General features: G+C 37.2%; 2 protein-coding genes across 2 annotated transcripts in view; one reads left to right on the top strand and one right to left on the bottom strand.

Moving 5' to 3' along the window:
• The window catches only part of LOC109215307 (MACPF domain-containing protein CAD1-like), a 6,241-nt gene extending 1,738 nt beyond the window's left edge, over positions 1 to 4,503 (top strand). Inside the window, exons 2-7 of the mRNA XM_019379345.1 lie at positions 797 to 1,035; positions 1,156 to 1,351; positions 1,489 to 1,572; positions 3,111 to 3,294; positions 3,389 to 3,552; positions 3,687 to 4,503. Coding sequence (XP_019234890.1) covers positions 797 to 1,035; positions 1,156 to 1,351; positions 1,489 to 1,572; positions 3,111 to 3,294; positions 3,389 to 3,552; positions 3,687 to 4,310 — 1,491 coding nt within the window. The 3' untranslated portion in view covers positions 4,311 to 4,503. The remainder of the gene's footprint in view (positions 1 to 796; positions 1,036 to 1,155; positions 1,352 to 1,488; positions 1,573 to 3,110; positions 3,295 to 3,388; positions 3,553 to 3,686) is intronic.
• Positions 4,504 to 5,151: 648 nt separating this feature from the next.
• LOC109215308 (expansin-A10-like) lies at positions 5,152 to 7,380 on the bottom strand. The gene is made up of 3 exons (XM_019379346.1): positions 7,149 to 7,380; positions 6,414 to 6,732; positions 5,152 to 5,713 (listed from the first exon to the last, which is right to left on the bottom strand). The coding sequence occupies exons 1-3, from the start codon at positions 7,315 to 7,317 to the stop codon at positions 5,410 to 5,412; spliced, it is 792 nt and encodes a 263-aa protein (XP_019234891.1). The 5' UTR covers positions 7,318 to 7,380; the 3' UTR covers positions 5,152 to 5,409.
• Positions 7,381 to 25,585: the final 18,205 nt, after the last annotated feature.

The following is a 25,585-nucleotide window of genomic DNA, read 5'->3' as shown; positions in this document are numbered from 1 at the left end:
GGGGGGGGGGGGGGGGGGGTACAACAGGACAGTAAACTTGTGAGATGCTTGTGATGAATGAAATATCAAGTCTGGCTGTTTCACTGGGTTGCAGTCTGCAGATGTGTTCATTATAGTCTAAACTACACATGACCGTCTTTGGTCTAAAGTCAACTTTTTGTACATAGGGCGACTAACAATGTGGCGATGAACCAAGTGTGGCTGTTTCACTTGCGTTTGCAGATGTGTTGACTATAGTTTAAACTAGACATGACCATCTTTGGTCTAAATCAACTTTTTGTACTATAAGGCGACTAACAACGTGGCGATTTACAAAATGGAGTTAAAGGTTGATTGTCTACAAGATTCAAAATTATACAGGGGACTATCTCATATTTAGTACATGCACTTAAGGGTGAGCATAGAGTTGGTACTAAATTTTTGCCACAAGAATACGCCTGGCCTATATCTACTGATTAAGATGTGCCTTTCCCTAAATATCTTGGTCACTAGCAGTAAATGTTCAAAATGTAATTTTATCTTTTAAATCATAAACAACAATCTAATGAAGTACAATGTGTGAAAATTATGTTACGTGAAAACCAATCAATGATTTGTATATCTTGGATGCTTCTTTTTTTTTTTTTTTTGGTTTTGTGAATCATAATTTTATAAGCCTCATTTCTGTATTCCATTTACTTTATGTGGTACCTTCAAACTTTCTGATTGAAACTTAGTTAAGTCATAAGTGTGAAGGCTTCCATATGTTGTTGCTAAACTTTTCCTCCCTAATGTGTTTTATTGTTGTTGATTGCAGATGGTGGAGTATTTTAATAAAAGGGCTAATCTTTCAGACCATGCTCCTCTCGGTAGCTTCAGTGTAGCATTCAGTTACACTGGTTCAAAGCATGTAGATGCTGCCACTACAAAGACACTTTGTATGGATGGATTTTTCATACCGCTTTCTAAGCTTCAACTCATGACCTCCCCACTGGTCTTACAGGAAAATGTTAAAAGAGCTGTCCCTACGTCATGGGATCCACCAGCATTGGCAAGGTAGGAATTATCTTAATTATTTTTTGTGCAAGTGAATTTTGTCTATTGTTGAGATGTAAGATACCTTTTTCTAGAGCTTCTATCATAATCTAATGCAGGTGTTACTCCTGTGTCTTACAGCTTCATTGAAAATTTTGGGACGCATGTAATCACATCTGTAACTATCGGTGGAAAAGATGTAATTTATGTTAAACAGCACATATCATCACCTCTGTCCACTGCGGAAGTAAAAAACTACATTCAAGATGTTGGAAATCAGAGGTTCTCCAGCGCAGAAAGCCTTACAAGTTCAGGTTTATTGAGATACAAGGATAAGGCTAGTTCCAATTTATTTCTTTGTTTTCAATCTCTAAAATCCTTTCTTTTGTTGCTGTTTTATTTATAGTCCGTCTCATCTTTTGAGATATACTGTAATGCTTGTCTTTTGACTTTTCCTTTTATTCAATTTAACAGGCTAATGATCCATCGCTCTTCAATAATCAGGGGGTATATCCCCAACCCAGTAGTGCGCCATATATTCCCGGAAATGGAAAAGAGGTTTGTGACCTTCCTGTGTTTTCCTTCTTTTTTGTTGGTTTCTTTTATAACTTTCTAAATCTCGAAAGCTTCACTGGGATTACCTTAGGATGACACACAGAGGCAAAATTCATGGTGTGTGATCTGTTCCAATACAAGATGGTGCATGTTATCCTCTTACTAATTGTTTTGCCTTATAATGGTTCTTTTAATGTTCATAGTGCTGCAAAGGCTATTCGATACTCCCACCAACCCAACTGTGTTACACACTTCAAATTTTGAGACCTTTCAAAGTGTTTGACATAGGTCAACACATGATACTATTTATATAATTTCCACAAGTTTTAAAAACTGAAAGCCTTTTTAATGAATTGACCAACTTCTCATCAGAAAATTCATATCAAATGGGATAGAGGTAGTATTACGGAAATGTACACTGCACCCTTTGAATTTTATCATTGTTCTTTTAAAAATGAAGCATGAAATTTGGTTAAAAAGTTATTTCTTCTTTGACATGTCAAAATCTGATATACTGCCATACTCTATGTAGTCTCCAGGAAGCTATTGAATGAACTGCTTTCCCAATTTTTTGCCCCTAGAATTGACTTGACAAGAATTTTCCTTCAAACTAGTTAATAATCTCACACGATTCATACTCTGCTCCAGCTAGACCTTTGAAGCAAGAGATGGAGAATGGGGGAGTTCTCTGTGTGTGTGTCTCTGACCGTCAATTTTGGATCGTATTGGTGTCAATTTTGTTAGGACTTTGCCCTGAATTTCTAATTTATTAGGACTCTCTTTCTTGAAGGAATGGAAAAAGACTCCTAAAAGGATTAAATCTCCTTAATATGTCTTATCCTTTTCTTGGAAGACAAGTTTTGCACATCTATAAATTAAGGATCTCTGCTTCTCACAAGTGCACAAAAATATCCACAATGTAGTCATTAAAGATTTTTTTTAAGGGGAGATTTTTCTCTCGATAGTTTTTCTTCTTTTATATTAGTTTTATCATATGTAGATCAATTGACCAAACCATTATAAACTATTATGCTTAGTTTAGTATATTTTTCTTTTGTGTCTGATTTACGTTCACCAAGCTTTGTAATGTTTGTTTCCGCATCACCATGTTTTTCGATTCCAACAAATTTGCTTTGGAGGTCGATGCTATTACTAGCATGTCTTATTTTTTTTTGATTTGCACCGGGTGTCCGAGTCTCTAAGAGCCCCGACTAATCCCGGGGGTGCACAGGCCCTCGGTAAGGAGTTTCCCGCAAGTGCACCACGGTTAATTCAGGTTTTACCCAGTCCGATGGCCCTCAGAAATTGTTTGCACCCAGTGAGTTTCGAACTTGAGACCTTGAAAGGGAGCAAACCCCAAGGCTCAAGTCTATTGCCACCAGGCCAACCCCTGAGGGTTTTACTAGCTTTATTGATCTGTTGATGTTTATTTTTTTATTTTTTTGTTTTGGACGACAACAGGCTGAATATCTTAAGTTTAAACTTTGCTAAGTTTTCTGAATATTGAAATGTGCTTGAGGTTTTGAATGTATCTCATGCAGGATGTTACAGTCATTTTCAGAAGAAGGGGAGGGGATGATCTGGAACAAAGCCATACTCAATGGGAAAAGACTGTTAGATCTTCGCCAGATGTCATTGAGATGTCGTTTTACCCAATCACTCTTCTCCTTGAAGGGGTCAAAGGGAAGGATCATTTGGCACGGGCCATAAGTCTTTATCTTGAATGTAAGATACTATATCAATTTAAGACATAAATATATAAGTAATGAGGAGCTTTATTTGTTGGTGATAAGTGATACTAGTGCATAAATTTTTGCAGATAAACCTCAAATTGAGGAGCTTAGATATTTCCTGGAGTTTCAGGTCCCAAGAGTATGGGCCCCTGTACATGACAGACTTCCTAACCAACAACGAAAGGAACCTGTATGTCCGTCTCTTCAGTTCAGCATGATGGGGCAAAAGCTCTATGTTAGCCAAGAACAAGTATGCTACTGTCTTACTGTTATCTTTTTTTTTTTAAAAAAAAACAAGTATGCTACTGTCTTTGTTTCATAATTTAAGAAGGTTATCTGGTCATTAATGGCCTGACCTCTGCTCTTGGTCTTTATCCACTACAGGTGTCAGTGGGACGTAAACCCGTGACTGGCATGCGGCTATATCTTGAAGGGTCCAAGGGGAATCGACTAGTCATCCATCTTCAACATCTCGCTTCTCTTCCTAGGATCCTACAACCATACTGGGAGAGTCATGTCGCAATTGGTGCTCCAAACTGGCAAGGTCCAGAAGAACAAGATAGTAGATGGTTTGAGCCAGTGAAATGGAAGAACTTCTCACATGTGAGTACTGCACCAATTGAGAGTCCTGAAACTTTCATAGGCGATCTATCTGGTGTGTACATAGTTACGGGAGCTCAGCTTGGGGTCTGGAATTTTGGGTCGAGAAACGTTTTGTATATGAGGCTGTTGTATTCAAGGTTACCGGGCTGCACCATTAGGAGATCATTGTGGGACCATACACCAAATGATAAGTTAAGGAAACAGGCCGATAGTGGGAATAACGATGAAAGTTCAATTACAGGGGAGAATCTTACAGGCAATAAGTTGGCAAAGTTTGTTGACATGACAGAAATGAGCAAGGGACCTCAAGATCCTCCAGGTCATTGGATTGTCACAGGCGGAAAGCTCGGTGTTGAGAAAGGGAAAATTGTTTTGAGATTAAAGTATTCTTTGCTTAATTATTAGTTAATAGAGTTTTGAAACATGCAGCATTCGGTTCTAGAAAGGGAGAGATGGTGGTGTTTTTGGTGTATATTGGTGTTTTGGTTGTTTCTTGTGTACTATCTTTGTTTGATGGTAAAGTTCCCTTTGGAAAAGAATGCATGCTTGGTTGTTCTGGATGTGTAGATTTCTCAAATCTTGCTGCACAATTTTCTTCTCTTGGTTTGAGATTATTCTCTCTGTAGAAAATGTCACTAATATTTCACTAGTATTTCAAATATTGAAAGTTCAATATTTGCAAATGCAGAGGGTCAAACTTCAACTTGCAAATAACAATTTCAGTATTTGCAAGTGAAGTCATCGCCAAACATCCCCTATGTTTAATGACTTTTCTGGTCACTAGTTGGTATCACCAAAGCTTTTTCCCTTGTTCGGAAAAAGACATTACTTGAACTTTTCCTTTTCAATTTCTGAAGCCGCGTTTGATTACTAAGGAAGAGATTGTTTAATATTTGATTGGTGTTGGAAAAGTGCTATTAGGTCGGGTCTAACCATAAGGGGTACTAATTAGCTGGTTAATTTATTACGAGTGTGATTCTACTTATATATGATAAAAATACAATATTACGAATGTGAGAAAATGTACGCTTTTTTCATTAGGCGATGACGGTGGGTTTATGAATAGAATTCTTTGTTATTCTAGAAGATATTTAGGCTGTTTTCGCTTTGTGATCTATAATACAAGTCGTAGTTGCAATAAATCTGATTCTACAAAGAGAAACTTGTAAAGTCTCCTAAATTGGTATTTACTTCGAGGCACTACAGATTGTTTCTAAAATTATTTCCTATTTACTGATGCCAGAACTAAAGTAATAATAATATATTCACATCAATTAAAATATAGTATAACATAAACATGTTTCTACATTCATTTGTGGTAATTCTTGCCAGGTGCTGTCTTTAGACCTAGCATTATATATTTGCGACACTAATCAACAGGGCATAGACACTTCCGACCTTTCCACTTGCTTTTGACGAAAATAACTTCGTACGTACATATATTGTTTGAAAAATAAAGACTTCCTTAAAAGCACTGGCTGAGTATCAAAACATGTAACTTGTTTTAGAATTGACCTCCTTCAAAAGTTTGACCAAATTGCCAATTGGCTGGAGCGACGTTGTAGCTAGTAATTGTCTTGCCATCACTTGCTGTTACTTTGAAAGAAAGGGTTTGGCCATTAAGGTAAGAGTCACTCTGCCAATTTTGACCCCAATTTCTTGACATGTCTTGCCATCCTGTTCTTGATCCTTTTATGGCCACTGATCGGATGTCTCCAGCACCTCCAACGTTGGTTATCAATACAAGATTAAAGTAGGAATGGCCATTAATGGTGAACCTCATTCCTCCTTTCTTCATGCAAGGCACCCTGTCATATACCATAAAAACAATCTCCTTTAGACATGCAGTACCGGATTCATCTGAACCCAATATTTTTGAAGTATAAATTTAAAGGTAAAATTTTACTATAATTGCAACAAATAGTATATATCAACCCATAATTTTAAAATTACAATAAATTTAATATTAAAAATCTTAAAAATTGAACTCATAAAATTTAAAACCCAAATCTAGAGCATATCATAGTCTTTATGTGAGTTTCACAAAGTGTTACAAGTTAAAGATGAAAGAGGAGGAAGGTAGTATGTATGAAGTTCGGTATAATCATAGTCAAATTATGAAGGTTATGTTTTAGGGGGTAAACTTCATGTATAGTCACAAAAGCTCTAACCACTATAACAGTAAAGTCAAAAAAAAAAAAAAATATCATATTAAATTAAATGAATGATGTGTGAATTACTCAAAAGACACAAAAGATTGGAATATCAAATTTTCGTTGCTGAGATATAACACGTAATTGCCATGTCTGCGCAGCAATGGAGCCACCTTTACCAGCGAGTTTCAACTGAATCCCTTTCTTTGGAAAATTGTAATGTATATATATAGCTAGGAGAAAATTCTTTTAAGTGTATACATTAATTAATTAAAGAAATCACCACGTAAATTTCATACTTAAATGCTGTGCGCGCAGTCAAACACCATTACATAGATTAGGACAGAAAGAGTACCTTCTATAAAGGACAGGGACAATGCCAGCTCTATATAGAGCAATTTTCAAGAAAGCAGGTTCAGCCAAATCAAAGTGTTGAAGAGGGGGATTGCACCAGCCACCATTATTATTAGCCAGTGCATAATTTGGCGGGCAGAAATTGGTGGCTGTGACAGTGATAATACCAGCTAGACACCATCGATGCTCTGCATTTGCATTGCACTTGAGTTCATAGCAAGAACCACAACTCAACCCACTGTTAAAGAGTGCAGTACTCAAGGCTGCAGTGTTTGTACCATAACCTTGGCTATACAAGTTGCCATATCCACATGCTCCACCTGAAAAAATTATGTTCCAAACAAAATTAAATCTTGAGTACATGACGTAAAAGTAACACCATAATGGGTCATATGGCTCGAACTATATATACATATATTGTATATATAAAAGAAGGGGCATCCATGGTGCACTATGCTTCCGCTATGCACGGGGTTTAAAGATTTCTATAAGAGACTATTTATGCGGCTTGAATCCGTGACCTCCTAGTCACACATCGATAACTTTTACTGTTGCTCCAAGAGTCCCCTTCAAACTATGTAAACATATATGGAGAAAGAATTCGAAATGTACACTTATAATAAGATCATATACTCCATTAGAAGGCAACGACCTAATGACTCTAGATTTTGAATTCGGCTTCTCTGCTCTTACGCCAAGATTAATTTTAAGCTATAAAAATCGTGTAAATACATACCCATTGTACCGGAAGCATCAGCACCACCATAGAATGTTGCATGGGCGTTGTTCCAACCACTATACCCTCCATTGTGAGAGTATCCACAAGAGTGTTGCAAACATATTGCAAGAAAAAGGAGGAAAAGAAATGGCAAATGATGATATTGCTTTTGGTCATTAATAGCCATTTTGTTACTTATTGATTATATTGAGTACTATTTTATGGTTGGGAGTTGAGACTTGGCTGAGGATGTGAGGCTATGCATGGCTATTTATAGAGATATAGAGTATGAGATTTTAAGTATACAATATGGTCCCTACTCTACAGGACCCCTCCCCCTTTTGTGTTGGCCCCCATCAAAAAGTTTTATAAGAAAATATTTTTAGGTTATTATGATTTTAATTGTATGAAGGATACATAAAAGTGAACGGTTATCACGTTTGAACCGGCCAAGAACCTAACCAAGTGATTGAATTTAATTCACAAAATGCATAGCATACATTTATGTTTCTTTTAATTTTTGAAGAATTAACCTAAATAGCTGTCAACCAACCACAAACTAAAATCGACCGACGAATATATATATATAATCGTATATAATTAGTGTATAATGTAAATAGTGAATCCAATCGGCTATTTGTGCATAAATTTCATTTTTTCATCATTTAATAGAGACACCCTATCACCTCTTTTTCTTCATGACAATGTTTTCATTATAATTAATTTGCCTCATTGCTCAACAGGTTTTAAAGTTATACCAACTCTGTCTTCCACAAGATAAGCCAAGAGGACCCGCACGTGCTACGACTTGCAATATTGTCCTTATTGTTCTTTGATGACAAACAAGAATGTCAATAAAGAAAATATAAACTCATGAAGTTAAAAATAAAATTCTTAAGTTTTTCTTTTTCTTTTAAATCTTTTCACTATTACAGCCTTTATATTATCGTCAAGTTGCTACAAAAATTTGTACGTTTGGACCATCATGAGGAATATAATTACCCTTCGTTTAAGTTAGCTACACTAGTGTTTTTAACCTTAGAGTTCACGTAGTTTATGTACATCAATAATATAAAAAAAATTATATTATGAAATTTTTTACCTGTTGTAATAACATGTAACTCGCCAGATTATAAATTCTATTTTTATGAAAAGTTACTTTTAGATATCTCTAATTGACTGCATGATGGTATAAAAAATTCTATATACTATCTTCGTATATAAGTTAAACTCCTAAACTTATTTGCTTGAGTAAGTTATTGTACGCTATCATAGTATAAGAGAAAGAATGTCCTCATATCAAAGGATTTACCAAGAGGTAAGAGATTGCTACTATATATAGCAAGAAAGGGAATCTTCTATATAGTTTGGCAATAGTTATACAACAATAATATATATATATGAAGAGGTAAATTACTCTATTGCTGATCTTCTATGTGTATTTAGTTTTCTTTTTTACTGATAAAGGTTCAACCTCCCACAAGATGGTGTTACTAGTGAAAAAAATAATCTTAATATTAGTTTGTAACATCTTTAATTTTCAAGATGCGGTATATTTCTATCAGAATACAAAAAGCGTAGAAAAAATTTAAAATGTATAGAAGTCAAACACAGATTCCCTCTAAAGATAGGTGAGATGCTTAAAACAAATCACAGAAAAGGAGGCAAAAAAGTGGCTATTTCTTGGACGGCCGATTTGTCACATGTTGGAGGAGATCTGATTAGGTGGCAGGTAGTTAGCCAACCATATCTGGAAGTCTTGATGACATGTCACTGCTGACCTGTCTTTTACCCGGGGTTCATGTCTTTTTTTAGTGTCATCGCTCTATAGTCAAAGTCAACAGTCGAGAACTCAGCTAACTTTTAGGAGCTTATGTTGCCAGCCAAACGGTACAGCGACACAAATATAATTAAGCATGAGTTTCAAATTAGTTGAGGTTAATTTTATATATACTATTCTTATGATATGAGCTTTGTGCGTGTATATTATCAAATAAGAAAGAATTTTAAAAAATTATATGAATAAAATATTAAAATATTATATTTGAGTTATAAAATAAAAGTTAATATTCCCTAAAATGATGGATCTCTTATAAAAGTTCTCAATCATCGGTCAATATATTCAACTAAAAATTTATTTCAGCTTTATAATTCAATCACTTTGAATTTATAAATTATCATGCTTCTTTTTCAATTTCAGCATCACATATAATCCTTGAAAACTTAAATATCTTTCTTTTTTTTTTGAAAAGTTATTCACAAGTTCATTTAGAAGACTCAAACAGGATTATCAAATCGATAGAAAATAATAGCAGTGTTGAGTTAACAGATCCGACCCGGTGTAGATTACAGGTCCTCATTACGGCTATCAATGCCCCCCCCCCCAAATCAACTCCGGTCATCCCCAAATGGATATATAACCCTCCAAAAGCCCACAATGACCTAATCAAAACACATACTACCATCTGATTAACTTTGGCCACATCTTCACAGTCCGCAACCACGAAACAATCTGCTTATGAGAACTCCCAATCTCTAAATCCCTAGAATACCAGAATCACTATATCCTATCCTAGCTCGACCGCTCAAGAGACTGACTTACCCTTCATACACAATCATCTCACGAGAAATACTTCTTTAATTCTTCCGTGCCACATAACAAAATCTAAATATCAGTAGTCGATCAACCAGACGTTACTATAATACCCATCAAGCATCCACAAGTCAAAATACAATGTGCCCTTTTAAAATACATACTTTTATCAGGTGATACCAAAATAGTGCCAGCATTCTTCTTAACGTCAGAAACCGTTCACGCTGTCTAGAACTCATGATCTTCCCTTCGAAACTGAAACGCAAGCTACATGCAAATCTCCATCCCACTCGTTGCACCGCCTCTACCACCCCATCATATAAAGACACGAAGATACCATTCTTAACTCTAAATCACAATTAGGATAAACATCATGCCAACCAAAACCTTCCACTTGATCCCATCTTGGAGATAATCACAACATGCAACATACTCCTCATGTTTGTAGAAGACACCTATTCAAGCCGGTAGAAATTGTCGAGAACTCTTCGAAACCAGTTAGCACAAGACCAAGCCATCAGAATAGAAGCCCTCTAACTCAACCAAGTCACGCATGTCGCCAAACCCAAGAGTATTGCCACAAAACATCAGTAAAGCCTCACCGTATCACAAGAACAAAACGAACCAATCATACCATCATCATACTGATCAAACCTACTACCAAGCCATCCTAACTCTTCAAGTTCCTTCCGAATTGCCTTCGAGTTAATACTTCTCCTTGCCAGTACACTACGACCCTTAACTAGAGCTCACCACAAGACATCCAACCATCTGAACATATCATGCAGTCACATCATACTCATTATATAGCCATCCAACCACTCACCTAGCCATAAGTCCCACTCTTAGGGACATTATCAGACGTATAAGTCCAAAAGCCATGCTTACATAGTTGAAACTACCGAGCGCAAGCTGCGGTCCACGCCTGGACTCAAGTCCTCCAGACTGTCCCATCACCAAAACATAGAAAATACGTTTTGCACATCATCTATGGAATCACAAGCCGTTGATGCACAGTTACTACCGAGCGTTCACATAACATACGAGTGAGTGGAAGGAATTCAAAGAGATAAGCTTCAAGCTGAATCAATGCGACATGATAAGGAATAAAAGATGGAAAGTTTATCCCAAATGCACTGTAGCCTCTCGAAGATAGGTATGGACGTCATCAGACCGATCTGCAAGACTCTACTAGACACTTGCTCATGACTCGTAGAACCTATGAACCTAGAGCTCTGATACAAGCTTATCACGACCCAAAATCTGGCTAGTCGTGATGGCACCTAACCTGTTCTGCTAGGTAAGTCAAATAATGCTCAACACAACTCAAATAAGAAATATATGAGTCAATGAATAAAATAACTGAATTCTATACAAAATCCCAAGGATTGGTAATACAAATCATGAGCTTCTAACACATAGAATTTACAAAGCTGGTAAGAAATAAATACACCATTTGTTTGAAATATACATAAACAGATTTGCAAAATCTAAATCTACCAAGGACAAGTGGCAGCTAGAACCGGAATACAGGTACATCTTCATTTCCAGCTCCCGCCATACACAACAACATCAGCTCCGAGATCTGCACGCAAGGTGCAGAAGTATAGTATGAGTACAACCGACCCCATGTACTCAATAGGTAACAAACCTAACCTCAGGTTAAAAGCAGTGACGAGCTCGAAGAAAGGTCAGAGTCCAACACCAATAGCCAATAACAACTCGTAATAACATAACGAGAGCAGTAAAGGTAAATAACTCAAGAGATATATGCTCAGATTCTTCATAGGTACGGGAAAATATGCATGTTTTTCAAGTAAAACAGTAAATTCCAAATCACATCACTGAAAATCAACGACATGAGTTTATTAAAAGAGTTGTATTCCCAATTCACATCACTAGATAAGAATTTTCGTTTACTAATTAGCACGAGGAAAGTACATCTCTATGCCAACATGTCAATACACATGTCAAGTCATCAATTATCATATAGCGTCTAGCAAGAGGAATATACATCTCTTTTGTCAATACACATGAGGAATATACTGATGGAAGCATGCGAACATTGAAATGTCATAAACACGTGCATACTAAACTGATTGAATATAGGATTACTAAACTACGGAGATATTGAACTGAATAGGTACTAAACTGAATGGCTGTTAAACTGACTGAATACTGAAAGACATGGAGATTATAATATAAGATCTGAATGAGAAGGTTAGTTACCTTTAATATTTCTCCAAAACACCTGCCAGCTAAAAGAGCACAACGCAAGCCTCAATGGGCATCATAATACGCATAACATGAAACATATACATGAATACTGGTCTGTCATGGATACGTGAGGGCGGAACTAACAAAGATATATGAATACCAAACTGGCACGAATGTTTGAGTATTGAACTGACATGAATGTATGAGCACTAAGCTGACATTAATATCTGAGCATTAAGCTGGCATAAATATTTGAGTATTGGATTGACATGAGTATCTGAGTACTGAATTGACATGGAGGTTGTATGATGAGATCCAAAATGTTGGAACTTGAAGGTTATATTATGACACATGAAATACAAGGTGTACATCCGCCAATTCTGGTGGCAACATTACCTCATAAGCTACTTGCCCGATCTTTGTAGGATCTGGTGGCAACTGAGCTTTCTTTTCTTCACAAATCCTATAACATTCATGGGCAAAACTTTCAGAAACACCCAATCATCAACTTGAAACTCTAGGTCTCTATGTTGCACGTGCGAATAGGACCTTTGGCGACTTTGAGCCGTCTTCAAATGCTCTTGAATGAATTTACTTTGTCCATAGCCTGATTGACCAAATCTGGTCCCAACAACTTTTTTTCGCCAACTACGAACCAACCAATTGGCGATTTACACCTTCGCCCATACAAATCATGCTTTCAAAATGAGTGCGATAACCCTATTACAAGGTCCATATTTACCATCTCCACTAAAGGATATGTGTATTTTATGGTAAAACACTGGGCTTTCTGCTGCTCGACTTTTACTTGCTGACAATTCAGACACTTGTTCACAAAGTCTGCGACGTTCTTTTCTTGACGTTCCACCAATAAATCCCCTTGAGATCATGATACATCTTTGATGAACATGGGTGGATAGAATGCCTAGAATTACGGGCTTCTAACATGATCCTCCCTCTCTAAGTCCATCTATGTTTGGAACACACTATACCTCAAAGTACCATCATCTCCCCCTTGTTCAGAAGACAACATCTTATGCTTGTGAATCCCCTCTTTTAATTGCAATAAATAGGGATCACCAAACTGTTTCTCCTTCACTTCGACTACTAAGGAGGAACAAGTCCTGTTCTAGACAACAACTCCACCACCTTAAAAGTCCAAAAGTTGAACTCCTAGATTGATTAAGCAGTGAACTTCTTTCACCATAGTTATCTTGTCTGCCTCATTCATGACCTATATTTCCCATACTGGATTATCTTTTTAAGCTACTTCTTAAAAACACTTATAGTATTGTTGTGAGCTAAGTCTTTGACCAGTACCCCAAAGATTAAGGTCTCGTGAAATGGCAATACCCTTGTGAAACATAACTGGGCATGATTTTATAGTTTTTCTATCCCATGCTAACTATGGGGGTTTCAAATCTCCAACTAGACTTACTCACGATTTTCTAATCTCTCCCTTAGACCAAAGGTTAAAGTTTTTTACTTGCGAATCCTTCTCTTTTGTTGGGATCTGAACAACTTTCCTTATCTTCTGCAATTCTTTGCACTTTACATCAATGATGACTCATTATCCAACCTAATCCTGAGTAATCTTTCTTACTAGGAAAAACCAAATTACTTACATAAACGGTAAGCTAATGTATTCACAATTATTATACACAATCATAATAATTTAACTCTGCTCACACTAACAATCTTGGGGAAACCCCTTTTCGATAATTCTTAAAGGCTATTCTTCTGTAGTTTGCTCTCTTACTATTAGCTGATTTTTTTTTCTTCCACTGTCACTATACTTCATATTTAACTTAAACACTTTGGGTTCTAACACGTGTTCGGCATTTTAAACTATTACTCACTCACTAGTGTTAGCCTGTCTAACTGAATCAAATCATACCTCTACTAGCTCTGCTAAAATTGCTAAATCATTGTATCTACTCAAGCTACTATTCTTTTACTAACCACCTGCTAGCATCATGTTTTACTATCCTTTTACTAACCACCTGCTAGCATCATGTTTTCTTGTTCTACTTTGAATAACTAAAGTGAAGCATAAGGTTATGCCTAACTTCCCTCACCATCTGACCCTATTTTACGGTCACATACTATCCTTTTTTTAAACTATGTACATGGATCATACTTAGGGAAATTTCATCTTTCTTAAACGAAATTGGAATATCTAACGCCAAACTTTCTATACACTTCATAATCATATCAGACTATAAACATTCAGGGTAAACACTTAGTCACATAACCTAAGGCGAACCGTCATATCTTTTATCTCACAATAATAGATGCTTTTTATAGTAACTTATTAACGTGGTACTTTCTAATTCTAATATGAATAAATCTAAACAACTTAAAATCATTTCCTGAAATTCAATATCGGCTGCTCTTGGTTCTAAATATCTTTTTAGTCATATGCATGAGTCGTGCAAAAACACATCTTTGGTAAGACAAACATTTATGACTCCTAGGTATTTCTCCTTTAGGATCATTTCTGTCCAAAACTATAGAGATCAATTCTATGCCCACTACAGTTAAATTCTTAACCTGTTACACTGTGGGGTCTGACTGTCACGACCTAAACTGATGGGCCGCGACGGGTGCCCGAGTCCTACCTGTCGGATACCCTTAAGCATGCGACTAAGATATAAACATGAATAATTTCTCCTGAATAACGAGAATAACATGCATGAGGAAAACCTGTCCAAAGGCCATATATACATATACACGCGGAAATATAGTGGGGCGAGCCGACAAGGCTACTATAGACAACTATATACCCAAAACTGGAAGCCGACAAGGCCACATACTATCCAACTATATATAACTGTCTACAAACCTCTAATAGAAATACAATTGTACAAAGATGGGACCGAGCCACGTACTACCCATACATATATATATATATATATATATATATATATATATATATATATATATATATATATATATATATATATATATATATATATATATATATATCGTACCAAAATTAAAAGCAGCTCCGGATCAAGTGGAGCACGCCAACTCTCGCTGATCAAGGATCCTAAGAAGGGGGACCGTCGACTTGCCTACCTGCACCGGCGGGCATGAAATGCAGGCCCCGGTAAAATAGGGCGTCAGTACGAATAATGTACTGAGTATGTAAGGCATGAAAATCAGTACATAAGAGACATATATGAAACATGGAATAAGAAATTCCGCCTGTAAGTTTACATAACTTTGCAAATCCTGAAACAATTATAACATCATGCACGTGCGTGTAAGTGTCGTGTCATGCATAGGTATAGGTGTACATAACATCATCAAGCCTCTGAGGGCAACCCATCATATCATCTCGGCCACTGTGGGCAAAATCATCAACATATACCAACTGATCAGGTGGTGGTGCGTATATAACGCCGTACCTTTTTCCCATTTCCCATATACATATATATACATATATACGCATATATAACGCCGTCTGGTCATGGGTCAATGTACATGTATAAATGAATGCAATGCATGAGAAGTACGTCAATAAAATCCTTCATATATAAACAAACTCAACATGAAAACATTAATAATTATTTTAAGATCTTTTCACAGATTTAAGGGAGAAGTAGTTCAAGATATATATATAAGTAATAAACAATCTCTCGTGTAAATTTTATATTTAAGATTAAAAAGTAAAAGTAAGATCCTGTATATTATTCCTATGAGAGTTTTTAGTATGTAAACTTTATGTTTACATGTTGACCAATGATTGTCCGATGATTATACCATAATCTGTTCAAAGTTGACATTTGAATAACATTAATATACTAAGATTATATTTTTCGTGTCATAAGATCATTTTGCTTTTGATTAATATCATGAAATAAACTTTATCAACTTACGTATTTTTTGAGACTCATGAACAGACGAAAGAATAATAGGACACATGGAGAATCAAGAACATAGACACCTCTAATACTTCTATGAATAGAGTCATTTATGGAAGTTGTGCATTTTCTCGTTTCATTCGTGTCGTATAGATCATGCCAAAAGAAAAAAAGGCTTAGCCTTAACATACCTGGAGTAGGGAAAAATCCGTATAATATTCTTGGAAAAGATTGCACCGTACTCCTTTAGAACCGTAAAATTTTACGTTGCTACGGTTCTAACAATTCTTGTTGGAATTGTTTGGTTGCAAGAATCTTGTTGAAAGCTTGCTGGATAAAGTTTGAGCGTCTGTTTGAAACCGTCTTGAATATGAATTTAGGAAGAAACCAAACTTTGTAATGTCTTATGAAACCAAACTTATAATGTCTTACACTTACTTACACGTAAGTGTCTTATTACTTTAGATGGCCACTAAGCCAATATGACTAAGAGTCATAGGCTTTAGTAGTGGCTTGCTGCCATGTGGGGGTTGGGGTGGGAATTATTAATCTTTATTCACTTATTAGGTAATTAGGTAATGTCCCGTTACCTGATAATTAATCAATTGCCCGCATAATTAAGAATTATCTCAAATTACTTAAAATACTACTCATTTTTAATATTTAATATACTTTATACATCATACTATCACGATCATATGGTACCTTATATGGTACTAGTCCATAAGTATCGGGTATTATAACTCGGACCGTATTTCACCCCAAATCGGCAACCTTCAACAAAACTCATTTTCTTTAATTGGTGTACCAATTATCTTTCATGGAACTTACTTACCGCTTGTTATAAGTAGCATAAATATGTTAACCTCAAGATAATCTCATCCCCGAGTCTATGTCAATTAACTGAAGATGAAACTTTAACGTACGAAAACGCGAGATGTAACACTAACATCTGAAATATCATCATCCAACATGTGGCTCCATTTACAAGAATTAAAATGAAATTGTTCTATGAGGTAAAGCATATACACATAACACTACCATACATAAACTTTTCCTTCAGAGATACCATTATCTCATAAATCACTTCCTACACTATCCGGCGAGTCTTGAGTCATAATCTTGACCTAAAACATACGAAGATTTCACTATAATCACTGTTATTTATATTTTCTTTTAACACTCATAGGCATAAATGTATAGCCACAAGTCACCATAATTTGGATACACTGCAATTGGAGTTTGGTAATTGAATAACTGAATATTGGCATACTCAATAACCATAAATCTGCTAACTGAAAGACTGTATAACTAGTAACTGAGGTAAAACTGATAACCATAAAACATGATAAGTGCTTTCGTCCTTTCTAATAAGGTTATGCTCTAATATGTACTTCCATCCATTGTATCCCACTTTCAACATCCTCTCAAGTCTCACTTGTTACCAACCTATACTCCAAAATTATACCCCAATGGGAAATCATCCTGTCTAGGACCTTGGGTTTTTCCTGCACGTCGCTTGGTCATTCGATACGTTTGGAATTCGATAGGAACAGAAGGGTACCTATTGCTCTAAGCTTTATGGCACTATCTAGAGTAGAAAGAAATGAGACAATCCTGAATGTCTTGGTAGTTAACCATTTATATACGTGGCCGGCACACACATATAAAGAGAACTCCACTGGACACGGCTTCATAGACTTCCTAGGACACTTGAATCTAGCTCTGATACCAAGCTTTATCATACCCCGAACCTGGGCCTGGACGTAACATGACTCTCGGTGTCTGACTGCATATGACCGAGCGAACCAACTGGCTGGCTGAATCAATATGTGATATCATAACATACTGAATGCGAAAGACAAACTAACACCTGCTGATATACTGAAAGTCTGAATGATATAAATCAAAGTGTAGAAACACTAATACAAATCTGAAACATAACTGTAGTCAACATTACTTAACATGAAAAGCATGTAACTCTATCTAACTGTTACTCTAGTCTATGAAGCCTCTAATGAATTACTGAAAACATTAACTATCTGAAAATACTGAAGAGGGTAAGGTAATTATAATGCCCCGAAAGAACTAGGGATCACCAAATAACTAGTACGAGAATCCTAGCTCTCTGAATCAGCAACCTGTAAATCATTACCTGCATCGTGAGATGCAGGCCCCAGGCAAAGGGACGTCAATACATTTGAATTGCACTGGTATGTAAAGTAACTAAAAGAAAGAACTGTAAATGCTAAAACTAAAACTGAACTGATAACCGAGAAATGAGAACTGAGAACTGGGAACTGATAACTGAAATGATAATTGATAACTGATAACTAAATAAAGGAAGTAAGGATATGAATACTCCCTCTTTTGAATGATGAACCACCTGTTTATCTGAATAAATAAACTGCAGCCTTAAGCCCAATATATATGTGCACAAGCTACGGTCTCTGGCCTAAGTATGCGTATACATAACTGTGGCCTCAGGCTAAAAGATGCATAAAGCATAAACTGCAGCTGTCACAACCCAAGTTCTCCCTCCGCGAACTGTCGTGATGGCACCTAGTCTCTACGACTAGGTAAGCCTAATAATTTGCGGAAAAAGGAAATAAAGATACGAAACTAGCAATTTACGGTGACACAATAAAGAAATTTAAAATGCCGCTCTGCATATACAATATCACTCTTTCAAACTGAACACAAAACACTCCTAAAACCCGGAATCTCATAAACCACAAGCTAAAGAAAATCATAGTGTTCTAACTCCAGAAGTCTAAACAAGAGGAAATACAAGAAGTCTACAACTAAATGGAGAATAGAGAGGGACTTCTAGGTCTGCGGACGCGGCAGATATACCTCGAAGTCTCTGGGTCGCTTCGCCTCACGGATAGTATGGCTGAGTAGAAGAACCTAGATCTGCACATGAAAAACATGTGCAGGAAAGGGCATGAGTACACCACAGCGGTACCCAGTAAGTGCCAAGCCTAACCTCCGTCGAGTAGTGACGAGGAAGGTCAGGGCCCTACTGGTTTTAAAAATATATAATAAGGTAAAATAACGTGAAATGGGACAGTATACTTAAAGGTTTAGCAGTCAATAAAGATTAAATCACAGAAAGAATAAACTCAATACACAGAGATAGCAACATGGGATCTCCCAGGATAACGTCCCGTAGTCCCAAACGTAATTGAACAGAGGATCCCCGGGATACCGTCCCGTAGTCCAAATCGAATGTGCAGGGGGATCTCCCAGGATACCGTCCCGTAGTCCCAAATATAAATGTGCAGGGGGGATCTCCCGGAATGTCGATCTGTAGTCCCAAAGTAAACAGGCGAGGGGATCTCTCGGGATACCGTCCCGTAGTCCCAAAGTAAACACACAACAGTCTCAAGAAAGAAATCTACAGTTCTATTCAAGTTCGTATCAAGAAAACAGGAAATTCTAGTCTAAACATGCTACATAGAATCCAAGTAAGCAGTTAAAGCAGATAAGGCAGTTAAGTCACATAAGCATGCTTTCCTAAGCCTAACAGGAGACTTCAACACAAGTATTGGTCAATTAAGAAGGAAACACAGATATTTACTTAATAAAAACAGGGTTTTTCAACAATTAGCACGTGTACGTACTCGTCACCTCGCGTACACGACATTCCTATAACAACAGTACCAAAATCCTAAGGGGAGTTTCCCCCACACAAGGTTAGGCAAGCCACTTACCTCGAACCAAGCTCAATCAATCCGAAATCACGCTCTTGCCACGAGTATCCAACTCCGAGTCGCCCAAATCTAATCAAATCAATTTCATAATGTAAATATAACTACAAACAACGAGTTTAGCTAAAGGAATCGAAGCTAAGGCAAGAAAATAGAAAAACGCCCAAAAATCCTCCCCGGGCCCATGTCTCGAAATCGGGTAAAAGTTACAGACTATGAATACTTATTCACTCACGAGTTCACTCATACAAAAATCATCCTAATCCGACGTCAAATTCGTATTCAAAACTCAGATTTTCCATTGTGGAACTTTTTCCCCCATTTCAAAACTTCTTCCCTCAAATTCCTTAATTAGATGAGAAAAATAACAATAGATTAATGTATTAGAACCAAATTAGAGTTAGAATTCATTACCCAATAGTTCTCCTTCAAAATCTCTCAAGAAATCACCTTCTACCGAGCTCAAAATCAATTTTAGAATTTATGAGTTCAAACCCTCGATTTCACTCTTTTCTGCCCAACGATTTCCGCTTCTGCGAGGGGTCCACCGTACCTGCGGCTCATGCTCTGCACTTGCGGAATTTCATTAAGTCACTAGATTCCGCACCTGTGCCCTTTACCTCGCAAATGCGGTTCCGCTTCTGCGGTCCTTGAGCCGCATCTGCAACCAATTGCCCTTATGCCTTAGACCGCATCTGCGGTTGCCAACCGCTTCTGCGGCGCCGCACCTGCGGTCCAAACGCCGCAGGTGCGAAACCAACAGGTTCAGCATATCAAAATTTTGCCTAAGTCCTAATCCAATTCCGTTAAGCATCCGAAACTCACCCGAGCCCCCGGGACCTCAACGAAACATGCCAACCAATCCTAAAACATCATACAAACTTATTCGAACCCTCAAATCACATCAAACAACGCTAAAACCACGAATCACCCTTCAATCCAAGCCTAATGAACTTGAAATCCCAAGAATTCTACAATCGATGCCGAAACTAAACAAAACATGTCCGATTGGCCTCAAGTTTTGTACACAAGTCACATTCAACACTACAGAACTATTCCAACTTTCAGATCGGATTCCGACGATCAAAATTTCACTATCGATCCAGAAACTTCAAAAATTCAACTTTCGGCATTTCGAGCCTAAATAAGCTACGGACCTCCAAAATACAATCCGAACTCGGCCCTAAGCCCAAAATCACCCAACAGAGCTAACGGAATTGACGGAATTTCATTCCGAGGCCGTCTTCATACCATCCCGACTACGGTCCAAATTTTAAAGCTTAAGCTCTCATTTAGGGACTTAATGTCCCAAAACACTCCGAAACTCAAAACGAATTTCCCGACAAATCAGAATAGCAGAAATAAACACGGGAAAAGCAGTTAATATGGGATCGAGGCGTAAATTCTCAAAACGACCGGCCGGGTCGTTACATCAGCCTCATGCCCAAACATGCATAAAGAATAAACTGCGGCCTCGGGCCCAAATACAAGTGTGCAAAATTCAGGAATGTAGATTTAGGAAGTAAGAATCATTGTACAGTATATGTTACTAAAATACTGAACTATACTGAGTTACATGATACTTGAATGCTGAATAGAACTAGACTGAGACATGTATTTTAGAATAATTTGATTTGTCATAACTGAAACTCATAGGAGATTGAACGATTATGAAACTATTCCATCTAATGGATAGAAGTTCTACAACAATTCATGGATCTAAGACATAATTATTTTCTGAGGAAACTCTTAGCAATCATAAAGAATGGGACGTAGGGAGAATCATAAACGTTTCCAAACGTAAAGAGAGTTAGCCTCACATACCATAGCTCTGGCCCTTTTTAAGAGTATCATGGTGTTCGTCACCTCTTTCAACTATAATCTACGTCTATATATATATATATATATATATATATATATATATATATATATCAAGAGGAACCAATATTGTCACTAATGCTCCCGTTTGAGTAACTTAGGAATTTTATCAAACACCTTATGGGTGTAAAGCCTCATAGCCCATAGTAATTGGTATTTTCTTCACCAAGTTCTCATTCTACTACTTCTAGGTGATTCTACAATCCCAAATAGATGTAATTAACACCACTTCTCATCCACCAAATGTTTAGAACAGTCATAATTCAACAATCCAAAACCCTAGCATAGTTCTTATGGTTCTCTTTATCAAACGCATTCACTATTCTCCCTAAAACTCATCAATTCATAGTTATAAATGATTAGGGAGTAGAAGCAATACCTTTTCGAAGATCAATCCTCTTGAATTCGAGTTCTAAGATTTCCTTTCTAAACAATTGTGTTTCGATCGAATATCTAATGAGTGGAACGATTTACCCATGTTAATAAGGTGTTTGAGAATAGAAATTAACTTAGAATCATCTTCATAACTTACCTTGGATGATGGAGGGACCTTGGAAAGTTTGGTTCTTAAGAGCTCCCCTTTCTAAAGCATATGTACGTGTTTGGGTTGTAGGGAACGAGGTAGGGTTTAAATAAGTGTACGCGTCCCAAAACTTGAGAAAATAAAAGTAGCTTGGATAAACATCGTCGATGCGGGGCATGCCAAAATAACTGTGCAAGGTGCCATCAGAGGCGCTGAAACTACAGTGCCTTGTACTGTCTGGTGTGCTGAGGTTGATGCCCCGGACAGTGCCATGCACTATTTGGGGCGCTGAGGTTGATGCCCCGGACAGTGCCTTGCACTATCAGGGGCACTGATGTTAATGCCCTGGACAGTGCCTTGCACTGTCTATGGCCGTGAGTTTCTTTGCCTTGCACTGTCTATGGCCGTGAGTTTTCATGGCTTTGCACTGTCTAAGGCTTTAAGACAAACCTTCCATAAACTGAGTCGATTCTATTGAATTTTATGCACCTCACTCTCGGTCTTGATTCTAAAACAATTGTTTCTACCCATACATATCCCGATAGGACTTCATATGTCTAAAAGGTCATATTAATACTCATTTAATGCATCAACTAATTCGGATTTACGGAGTGTTACACAAATCACACTTACTTCTTTCTTTTTGTTAAAACAATGCAGAAGGAAGAAGGAGAAATCAGAATTTTCGTAAGGAAAATCTGAGGGAAAGTTCATGTATTTATAGCCAAAATGTTGGGTAATTACTAAGAGTTTCAACTCTTTATGTAAGGCTGCAACTCAAAATAGCAATTTTATAAAACGTCAATTTACGCAAACCGCCAAATTTAAATTCTAATGGGAAATTCAAAATGGAGGAGAAACAATTTACCGTTACAAAAAAGGGCAATTTGGATTAAATTAATATTACGTTTTCTTAATATTAACAAATAAATTTGGTCAAAAAAACTAATCAATCAATAAGATCATTTGACCAAATCCAAATCCAAAGCCAAATTCAAAGCCAAAGCCGAAGCTGAGCCGAGCGAGCGACGACGACGACGACGGCGCGAGGCTTGCGTTCTTCTCAGCTCTTTAAGAGCTAGAAGAAGTGAAGTTGTATGCATACCCATCAAAACTCTTTTCCTCCTCCAATCTAGGACAATGTCCCTTTGTCAAAGAGGGAAATTAAAAATTTGTATTTTTCCCTCCATTTCCCTTTCACTCTATTTTAAGCTCTAACAAGCTTAAGCCCAACAATCCCCCAGATGAATGGGGAATGTGTATATCACAGAAATATGCATGCAAAACTGTGCGATTTAAAAGCAAGGATTAATCATATCTGGATAAGTAGGTTTCCCTTTGGACTTTCCGTAGTGAACTTATGTCGGATATACTCGATCAATCGTAGATTTGATATCTTTGAATCGTCGAACTTTGGTGTATAACTAGACAATCATAAGTCACTCAATCAACCCTTAACCGTCTTTGGTTCTCATTGTTGTGTTTGTTTCAGCCGTGAACACCGCCTGGTTTCATAAGTGCATATAGAACTGGCCTTGCAAAATTCTCCTTGAAGCGGCTAACACTTCACACTTACATAGGTGATTCCTAAACATGTCATCCCGTAGATACACACTTTGATATACCCTGTATCAAAGTTAGAAACCATTAAAAATCCTTAATGCTTTATCCTTGGTACTGAACATTGTCTCATCACGAGAATGGACCAAAATTTTAGTTGACAATGTTGAACCGTCATTAATGACTTTGTTTGATCTCCTTGAACCTAGATCTTGGGATCTCCAGTCTTCTAGGTAGAGTTACCTCCACAATTACTTTTCCTTGGCCATAGTCCCATTCCCCTCGATGATCTTTCAACTACCTCTCTAGTTAGGCATTTTTTAAGCGGGATCCGACACATTATCGCTTGACTTTACGTAGTCAATTGCGACAATCCCCCTAGAGAGCAGCTGGCTAACGATTTTATGTCTTTGTCGTATACGAAGAGGTTTACCGTTATATATAATGCTCCCAGTCCTTCCGATTACCGCTTGACTATCGCAATGTATGCATATTGGTGCCAATGGTTTGGGCCAAAATGAAATATCTTCCAAGAAATTTTGGGGCCATTCAACTTCTTTACAGGCTTTATTTAAGGCTATAAACTCAGCCTCCATTGTAGAGCGGGCAATAGAAGTTTGTTTGGACGACATCCAAGATACCTCTCCTCCACCAATAGTGAATACATATCCACTTGTGGATTTAGAATCAATTGAACCGGTGATCCAATTTGCATCACAGTATCCCTCAATCACCACATGATAATTATTGTAGTGCAAAGTAAGTCTTGGGTATGTTTTAAATATCCAAAAACTCGTTTCATCACCATCCAATGAGGTTGACCTGGATTACTCATGTATCGATTCAATTTACTTATAGCACAAGCTATATCTAGTCGAGTACAATTCATAATATACATTAAACATCCCAACACATGAGCATAATCCAATTGTGATATGCTTTGGCCTTTGTTCTCTGCAAGTGCAAGATTCACGTCAATTGGAGCCTTTGCAACTTTAAAATCTAAGTGCTTGAATTTTTGAAATACTGTTTTAATGCAATGAAATTGCGACCATCCCAAACCTTGGGGAGTCTTATGGATCTTAATAACCAGAATTAACTCGGCAACTCTTAAGTCATTCATATCAAACTTGCTAGTTAGCATAAGCTTAGTCGCATTTATGTTGGCAATGTCATTACTCATTATCATAGCCTAAACATTATTTCTATCATGAATCAAAACTCAATTACTCTAACAAGTAGGAATTACATCGATAAAAAAAGACTTGATAGCAACTCAGTACAACAATTAACTCGAATCATCTTTACCATGGTACACGCCCACAAGCCCGTCACTAGCATGTGCGTCACCCTAACAAAACACAAATAACATGATTTCCAGGGATAAATACCCTCATTAACAAGTTTAGAAATGTTACTTACCTCAAAATGCACAACTCAATGCTCCAACAAACCCTTTTCATGCGAATCAAACTCCGAGCGACTCGAATCTAGCCAAAGCAACTTAATTCCATCAATAATAGCTGTAGAACTAAATTCCAAAAGATAAAGCTAAGGTCTTTAACCAAAATAAAAAAAGTCAACCCCAGGCCCACGACTCGGAACCCAATAAAATTCACAAAATCCGAACACCCATTCAATAAAGAGTCCAACCATACCAAATTCATCCAATTCCAACCACAAACCAACTCTCAAATCCCCAAATCTCTCTCTCCAATACATAGTCCAAAAATCCCCAATTTTTACCTCAAACACACATAATCTAGGTGTAAAAATTAATGGATAAACAATAAATATAAATAAAAGTGATGAATCTTCACTTACCTTTTCAATTGTCGCAAAAAACCACTCGAAAATTGCCCCTAGCCGAGCTCCACAAGTCCAAAAATGAGAGAAAACATGAAACCCTTCGTTTTAACATATTTCCCCGCACTATCGCACCTGCGCCCCTATTTTCCACTTCTACGATCAAAGGGTCCGCTTCTGCGGAATCCACTTAACACCCTACCAAGCGCACCTACGGTCCCTCATGTGCACCTATGGAACTGCTTCTGCGGTCCTGCCTTCGCTCCTTTGCTTCCGCACCTGCAGAGAAACTCTGC

This window comes from Nicotiana attenuata, unplaced genomic scaffold (genome assembly GCF_001879085.1).
Source record: "Nicotiana attenuata strain UT unplaced genomic scaffold, NIATTr2, whole genome shotgun sequence".
In the NCBI taxonomy this organism is placed as follows: domain Eukaryota; kingdom Viridiplantae; phylum Streptophyta; class Magnoliopsida; order Solanales; family Solanaceae; genus Nicotiana; species Nicotiana attenuata.
The sequence above is the reverse complement of the archived record's forward strand: the minus strand, read 5'-3'. Positions and strand labels throughout refer to the sequence as shown.

Coding starts and splice junctions, on each gene's coding strand:
- LOC109215308 (XM_019379346.1), bottom strand. CDS start 7,317: ATGGCTATTAATGACCAAAAGCAATATCATCATTTGCCATTTCTTTTC. Junction 6,733..7,148: donor TGATGCTTCCGGTACAATGG/GTATGTATTTAC, acceptor TAATTTTTTCAG/GTGGAGCATGTGGATATGGC. Junction 5,714..6,413: donor GTCCCTGTCCTTTATAGAAG/GTACTCTTTCTG, acceptor GGTATATGACAG/GGTGCCTTGCATGAAGAAAG.